The sequence below is a fragment of the Formica exsecta genome, unplaced genomic scaffold (assembly GCF_003651465.1).
Source record: "Formica exsecta isolate Colony F162 unplaced genomic scaffold, ASM365146v1 scaffold512, whole genome shotgun sequence".
Classification (NCBI taxonomy): Eukaryota; Metazoa; Arthropoda; class Insecta; order Hymenoptera; family Formicidae; genus Formica; species Formica exsecta.
In genome coordinates, this window is record NW_021852364.1 from 740,328 (window position 1) to 749,555 (window position 9,228).

Consider the following 9,228-nt stretch of genomic DNA (forward strand, 5'->3'; position numbering starts at 1 on the left):
AAACATAACAAACAAAGGCCCTCTATTGGGTTGAAAAAAAAAAAAAAAAAAAAAAAATTATCTTCATTAATCATTTTCAGGCATTTAATAATTGAATTTTTTAAATAGAAAAGATTTTATCGGGTGTTATGTGTTTTTATATATTTTATTTTTATATATTATATACATTACATATTATCTGAGAAATGTGATTCTTCTCTGACGAAGGAAGAGAAGGAGAAATAAAGCCGTGCGATGGGAAAACCGAGAGAACAAGAAGACGCGGAATCAACTTGCACGCTCGCATTTGCTGAGATTGCCAGGAGAAGACGCGTTAAGCGATCCTACGCACTTAAGTTAATTGCATGAGTTACGCTGACAACGCGATATTGATATTACGGGATAATGTGCGAGCACGTGGACTGCTTTGCTAAGCAGCAGCGACACCGCAAATTTAGATAGTTTGACGTTTTCCCCTGCTTCATTCATTAATGATAATCAGCCTGTCTTCTAAAATTTGCAAAAATTCGTTTATTGATAAAATAAAATAATAAATCCATAATTTAAATTTTGCCTTATATTTGAAAGTACATAGTTACAGGAAAAATAATTACCTTTTTAATGTGAAGAATTAAGTTTTTTATATCTTTATTTTTCATGATCTGTTTTCTTTTATTTAATAGTAAAACGAGTTTTACGCGATAAGAATGGATATATTATATGCATACTAGAAAAAGAAAATTACTTTGGTCATTCTTATATTCCATCGCATTTTTTCAAATCTTCTCTGCCACGATATTTAAGTAGAACGACATCGCGCTTCGCAGTAACGTAATGGCGACATTGAGATTATGCAGCAGCGGTTATATCATTGCGCATAAGTAACGAAATAGCCTTGAGACACCGCCGAGCTTTTAGAACTTAAAAAGTCTCTCAAATCATGTTTATCACACCGTATGAATTCTTGCATTTGTACGAATCAATTATGCCATAGATAAAAATAGTTTTATAAAATCATATGATTTTAATATATTTCTAAAACTGCACATATCTTTATGATGTGTTAAAGCAAAATTCAAGCAAAATTTAATTGCCGAATATAATTCTTTTGATTATTCAATCAATTCTCACTCGTCAAGTGCAAGTTAATTCCTAAGTCTTAGAAAAAAAAAAAAGCGTCGTATTCCGGGACAAACGATAAGGCGTTATAAGCTGCAGAACAGAAACGAGGTATGTGCAGGGAGATCACGGATAAGCGAGGGGGGGGGGGGGGGGGAGGAGAACGCGGGAAGAAGAACGAGAAACGATGCCGGGACGAGAGTACGGTGTTACGAAGATTCCCTGAAAGCCTGGCCGGGTCCTAGAGTGCGTCGTTGACACAAGCGCGGAACTTTCATCTACAAGGCAAATGTGTGGAAGCACGATTCCGTTTTCGTCCTCTTCCACGTTATTCAAATAGAGCGCGGCCTTCGTAACTCACTGGCGTAGTCGCGGGATTATCGCGATATTAAATCTCCTCGCTATCGAAAAATCTTTGATGAGATATCTGATGAAATTTTAAATAAGAAAAGCGATCTCCTTGCACACGAGCAGATTCGCTCATGCGATAAATAATTTATCTGTCAAAAGTGAATATCGATCATCAATTATATATTTATATTTTTAGAATATGTAATTGTGTGTGTTAAAGAATGAGAGTAATATATTTGTTAGATATTTTATAAACTTCATAAAATATTTAAGATTTAAAAAAGAGAATTCTACGAATTCGAAAAATATAAAAATGCAATTAAATAATAATGTTTATTTTTATATGACCGGGAAAATAAGAAATATAAAAAATATAATGCTTGTTTATAATTTTCATGGCTGCTTTTCTAAATCGACAAGCTCTGCGCCGTTGGCCGCAATCAGTGTGTTCTTCCTCTTCAGCAATCCCTGTCCTCGTTTCCGATTTTTTTTAACGGTATAACAAAGCCCTTTTTAATCAATTTTTATCGCGACCCTCGCAACAAGATCCGTTGCAGATATTTTATTTTCATCCTGGATAAATGCAATTTATCAAGTTGCATAATATTACGTTTTCTGTTAGTGCGCAGCATGTATTTCCCAATTACATATCTTTGCTACGACATTCATCCTTAATAAAGTAATTTTCGAGCATGAAATTAGAAATATTAAACTCGGCGAAACTCTTTCAAGAGCTTCTATTTTTCGCGATGTTTACATGTTCTCAGGATAAATAAAATTTCATAAATCTCGATTCGATCATGGCTTAAGTACTAAACCGTTTCTGGTGAAATCCTTATTTAAATCGATTTAAGATTTTGTCGGAATTACAGATCTTAAAATAGAATTAGTCTACATATCGAATTTTTTACAAAAAATTTTCTAACCAGTATCTTTACAATATTTATGTTTCAGATATGCAAAGATTCGTACAAATGCAATTGTGCCGGAATAAAAGGGTCGCCAGGATTTCCTGGAATATCTGGGCCTCAAGGAACAGAAGGCCTCCCGGGTGACATCGGACCTGACGGACCTCCCGGACCCAAAGGCGAGAAGGGAGCGGGAGGAGAACCTGGAGGTACCGGGGAGAAGGGGCATCGAGTGAGTAAATTAATTTTTTATCATGATATAATTTACAATATAAGTCTATTAGTTTTACAGTAGTATAAGTTCATCGCTGATAATATAAAATAGATAAAAAGCGTCAAAATATGCGATTTGATTTTTAAAAAATTATCTTGAAATTTTTTATTTTTAGATCTTTTATATTTTATATTATTTGCCAAAAGTATTTGCATGAAACGCGACTCATTTCATATTTCCATGTTAAAAGATTTAAGTAAATCGTTATATTCAAAATCTTTCCTAAAAAAACGTAATGAACGACTTATATAACTTTCTTAGAAATTTACGATCTAATATGATCGTACGAGTTATTAAAATAATTCACTGAGAGAGATTTATCAAATATTAATTTTTTTTGCAAAATTTTTTTTTTTAACACGTATGCAAGAATTTTATCCATATATTTTGAACATATATGCGTGTAACTGCCGACTAAACCAATTACAACGGTAATTAGTTCCTTTACAAAAGCGACGGCTTTACATTTTAATTAAAGTTCGCGACACGACACGTGGATTTGTTAGACACGATAACCGTTTTAATAAAGTAATAATCGATTTCATGGATATATACCAATGTGAATATCTACAAAAAGAATCTCATTTTAACAATTCACATATATATAGCACACCAATGAGGAATATATGTGCTGAAAAGTTTAACTTTAGAAAATTTAAATTTTACTTTATCATGCTAATAAATTAATTAAAACTCACTATGAACAAAATATCGTGATGCAAGCGCACAAGAATGAACATTTTATTTTTTATAATAATTCTCTTTTGCGAGGGAAAGGGTATTAAAAACTTGCTACAAGAATTACTCACGCGATTCTAAAAGACTATCGCTACTACGTTAATCTCATCATTAAGAATATAACAAATTATTACCATAAAAGTCTGAAACCACTGTTGTATTACTCTATAATCTCGGCTGCCGTTATTAATCCCCAATAAGATTTTTTTCCTTCTCGTAATTAAAATTATTAAACGATTTTTTGCAATTGCAATTTTGTCACAATCATAAAGCACATAAATTTTTTCGTTGAGCAAGCTTTATTTATTAGAAAAAAAAGCTTTGAATTTTGTATCAGATAAAATAGCAATATGAATTTATTCCCAAGAAGTTTGACATATGTCAAATTTTGTGTGTTTATTTTATTTTATTATTATTATTATTATTTTATTTTATTATTTTATTGAAATTACAGAAATGTAGAAGATTTCTCTTTTTCGAAATCTATAAAGATACTAATTAGATCTAATATTACGTAGTTTCATAAACTTTATTTACATTTTTAAAATTTGTCAAATAACTGGTATCCTACAATATTATATTCTGGCCAACAATCGATTGTGACTCAGAAATCAGAAATGTTAAACGACTTAAATAACTCACAAACTAGAGTATCTCTAAAATTACACGCGCGATTATTAAAGATGAGGAAAAAAAAAATATCTCTTTAATTGGGTCGCCGAGAACGAAAGGATTGAAAAAGCGCTGATGAGAGCGGCAGACGTCGTTATTCGTTATTCGCATTCTCGATCCCCTATCCGAACGACGATTGTTCGCCGCAACATATGCTCGAATGGGACGCAAAAAAAAAAAAAAAAAAAAAGAAAAAGAAAAAAAAAAAAGGTCCTTTTTGATATGCAATCCTGATGAAAAAAATCTCCGCGCAAATTGGCGATTGTTTGCAGATTAAAAAGTACGGTGCATTTAAAAAAAAAAAAAAGAAGTAGAAGAAAAGAAAAAAACAAGATGAGAAAGAAACGTGGCGTCACCGGCCAGAAACAGAACGCTTCCAAATGCGGAGGAAGAGGGAAAGATCGCGAACGCGGGCCAAGGAATTACAGACGGACACCCACGATGACCGCCCTCACTACCGAGAATTGTTACACACGCAGCGAGAAGCGTGTCCGCCGTTTCGCAATTTGTCGGCCAACATCGATGTGCGACATCGTGCGATATGATACGAGGCGGAGATAACCGGTGGAATCGCTCCGGCTGAAGATGTCATGCGCGGTCGACATGCGACAATTCCGGTTATCCTAATTAAATGAAAACACGCATATGTTCACCTAAATTTTGCTTGAACAAATTTTCTAGGCATATTCTTTGCGTGTCCGCGTCTTTAATTGCAATTTATTCATCAAGTACCAAAGATGCAAGATAAATGAGTACGTGTTTGCCGATGACGTAATTTTATAAATTAAATCTGGATTTATAGAGAAATAAATTTAATTCAGTTTTATTTAATATATAATTTTCAATTAATATATAATTAAATTTTAAATAACTAATAAACTATAAATTACTTAAAATATATAATATATCCAATTTTTATTTAAACCATCTTTCACGCGCGCGCGTGTTCCATTTAAAAAGCTTTTATTTTTTTATTCGCTCTCAATCAATCGTTTCTAAACTGTCAATACGAAACTCATCATTTGAATTTCAGGAAAAAATTTACCGCGCGATTGACAACCAAGCAGCATTTAAAATTCATACGAATGATAAAAATATTTAGTAGAATAGATATATAATAGATATATATATAAATAATACCTTTTTTTACAACTGTATTTTTATCTTACATATTGTAACTTGTATATGAAGCATAGATTGCAAAAACAGATGGATAAAAATGATTTGGTGAAATTTACGATTTTGCAAAAAACTTACTATTCAACGCATTAGGATAATAAAATTAAATCGCGGTGAAAATGTATTATCGTATATTATCGCGTTGTCGTATATAGGATAATTTAGCGTCGCAATTGCCGAAATGTCACGAATAAATGAAACGTTACAACCGCGTGTGGTACGACAAGAGTGTTGGTACTTATACTGACGTAGTCGCACCGACACATCTCGCGCTTATTAATCGCGCGAGGGCGCAAATTATTCATTTGCGTGCGGACTGTGAAATAGGACGGTGTCAATCTTTGTAACTGAAACTTTGAATTAAATCCTCTACATGAAGATTCAAATTGGATGGTTTATACGTATTCTTCATTACATATTTCGTTCACTCGTCTTCATCGATTGATTGCGAAAAATTAATTAGCTGCTTGAGAATGGAATTTTTTAACTAAAAAAAATTAAATTCTTTTTTTTATTAAAAATTTAAGATTAAAAATAACAGTATTTTTTCAATTAAGTCTCAGAGTTAAACGAATAATAAAATCTTATTCTTTATAAATAAAACAATTAAAATCGCAAGCATGGAGAGAAATTGACAACTTTTTAATTTCAATTTAGCAATATTGAAAAATTAGGAAAAATATATAAATAATTAATATTGAAAAATTAGGAAAAATTACTGGTGATATCGGACTTTTTTTTTTTTTTTTCATTTTAATAATACATTATTGGAAATATAAATTGCGAGTTGGATGCCTTTTATTTTGCAATATTAATTATTTTTTAATCGTTTCAAAGTTTGATGAAGAAGGATAATTTTTGTCGCGAACAAACGCCAGGTCTTGATCTATTTTGCTTTCGTGCGGTTCTTAATCATTTAACTGAAGAAGAAGTTTCAAGAGAAAAACAGTAAATGGAAGACGCTTGTCGCATTTTCTTGGCACATCAGACACTCCACTTTTCATCCGTTGAGGAAACTTTCGATCGTAACAAACAGGAAGAAGCCGCTATATTGCCATAAATTCATTAAGTGAGAACGAAAATTCTGGTTATTACTACGGACCATCGTGTTGCCGCATGTGCCACAATTTGCCAATTATACGCAGCGCGTCGCACGTTCTCATTTGCGGCGTGCATCGCTTGCTAATTGTGTTACATCGATCGTTCGACCATGATGCCGTTAACTTGCATCTTCGATTAATGAAAAGCAATTGAACTCTCCGTATAATAGGATCTGAAGGAAATTTTAATTCGAAGATTACTTCCGGAAAAATTCAAAATTGAATGTCAAAAAGATAAAACATGAATTAAATGAGTTAATGAAAAGAAGCGCGAGAAGCCTCTGACATTTTCCCTCAATAAAAAATCAGTGAGAAAAATGCAAAAATACAAGACACTGACATGCGGAATCCACGACAAAATCCATCAAAAAAAAAAAAAAAAAAAACGACTGATGATTAAGACAGATAGTCTGAAATTTTTTTTTAGACACCCTGAAAATACATACAAAAATGTGTCAGAATTGTCAGAAAATATTTTACAGTGTATGACCTCGAATTTAAATTGCATCTTACAAATTATAGACTTACCTTACTTTTCCGCCAAAAAGTTTTAACCCGATCAAAGGGGCCGGGCATTTAAAAGGTGCGAGGCATGACGAATTATGCATTCTGTTACCGTAATGAACGACGCTTCGATTCGGGACCGTGTTCACCCTTTCTTCCTCTTCATCTTTCTCTTTTTTCTACCTCGACGAGTCCTTTGCCGCTTCCTCGTTTCTCTTTTTTTGCCTCGGCATGTACGTACGCGCGGATTACATCAGGCGCGCCTCTCGCCTCTGAAAGGGAAGATGACGTCACAACCCTTTCTGGCCGGCCAGAGAGAAGAGAAGTGTACCGTACGATCTCTTGAATTGCAGCTGCGACTCGCCACTGTCGGCTTGATTTACGAGGTCTTTACGGATTTTTGTTTAAAAAAAAAAAAAATTATTTCCTTCTCTCTCCCATTTATCGGACCCCCTGAGATTTTTAATGCCGTCGTCTATACGGGGATCCGCTCCTCGTCTTAAGCCACTTTGTCGCGGAATGAGGACATTGATGGACTCTGGGATTAGAGGGAATCCCCTGTAGGTTTAAGGAGATTGCACTTCGAGATCGTACGTGCGATCGGAGAGAGTTTCGGGAGAGAGTTTCTCCGGGACGAAGTCGAGTGGCGATTGTATCTTAAACCTAAACTCTCGGCGAACACGGGAAGTTAAAATTGTATCGCAAAAGGACAACTGCAGGATCTAGAAAAAAAGTTTTTATAAAATTTACTTATGAATTTTTTTCAGAGTAATTTTTCAAGTCGGTCTTTCCTTGACAAAAATTTTATTAGAACCCTTCTTGACATTTATATCGAATATTGATTTGTCTTATATATAAATTAGATCTGAAATATATTTTTAAAATATATAAAACTGATTTGAAATCAGGGTTGGCATGTTTTAAACAATGTGTTTAAAACTGCTTGATTAAAACTTGTTTAAAACAGTGGACACCGTTTTATTGTATTTTGTTTTATTCCAAAAACGGACAGAACTTTCCGGTAGACCTCATATATAAATTAAATAGTTAATTAGATAATTAAAAGTAAATAAAATAATTAACTTAAAATAATATTCATTAATCTCTGTCGTGTACTTTAGAGATTAATGCAGCGTGACTTGGACGATATTTTTTGCAAATTAAAATGTTCCGTCGTTCTCATTGATGTTATGTAACTGGACGACGCAGTATGAAATATTCGTTAAACGCGTTTGTAAGTTTACTCAATTCACGAGGAAACGACTAATTTTACGAGTATAACTTGTATTTGCCCATTGGTCAGTTTACACGATGTCAGCCTGAAACGAACAGACGTGAATTGACGTCATGACCCTTTTCAATCCAGAAATAAATAATTTAAGAAATATCGAGCGAAGTTTTTCTTATAAATTCAGTCTGCCTTTTATGACTGCTTTTCGTTATTTCTATTATCTCCTGTTATATTTTTCAAAAATTCTACGATAACTTCTGAAGTTAATTCATGCATCTCTTTCAGTACTTTCTCTCGTAAATATTTCTTGTTTTATGAATAATAAATTTCGACAAAATATGGAATTAGGTATAATAATCTAATTAAAATACAATTATAATTATATCTATAAAATATAATTATAGAATTAAATATATATATATATTATCATATATAAAAAATATATAAAATAATCTATATGTCCGGGGAAAAAAGTTTTGAATTTCAAATTTCGTAGATTTTTTTCATGATATGATTTTAAGCTCGCTAGTTTAGTTTTAGTTTCATCCAATTTCGAGTCGATCGTCACGGACATGAAAACGTGCATTTATCATTTAGTCATCGGCGTGCACATCGTTAACATCGGCTCTGGCCAGCGGCTTATACGGTGTCACTCGTAAAACGGCGGGCCGTACTGACGTCATGGTCCTTTCTGGGCACGGCCAAGGGGAAAGAGATGCTTCGACTTTTCAGCTCGCGCGGTTCGCGCCGCGACAGGCCTCGCTCTGAAATTACCGTACGTGCGTATATAGCGGGAATGGCACAATTCCGCCACTCGTCGGGTTAACGATTCGGCCCGGCTTCCCCGGCGTGGGCGTCAATGATAAATTGCCGCTGGCATCTCGCGTTCCTCCTCGCTTTGGCATTGATCTCTATCTACGTAACGATTACCCAGATATTACGCGCGTATACCCACGTGCGTAGAAGCGGCCCATCGCGAGCCGTCTCCGTCTCGTTGTCTAGGATTGACACAAATTGACGTTAAAGCCGGTTTCCATTGTCGGAGAACAAGATCAGACTAAGTCGGCGTGGATTCAACTAATCTTCCATCGACGGATAAGGTCTTTTTTTTTCGGGAATTTAGCGGGGTACGCGTGATGGATTGTAAATTTGTGTTATCTTCCCTCTGACACT

At 34.1% G+C, this 9,228-nt stretch overlaps 1 protein-coding gene across 1 annotated transcript in view; it reads left to right on the forward strand.

Moving 5' to 3' along the window:
• The window catches only part of LOC115241832 (collagen alpha-5(IV) chain-like), a 54,769-nt gene that overhangs the window by 22,022 nt on the left and 23,519 nt on the right, over positions 1–9,228 (forward strand). The window contains 1 exon segment of the mRNA XM_029817771.1: positions 2,404–2,589. Coding sequence (XP_029673631.1) covers positions 2,404–2,589 — 186 coding nt within the window.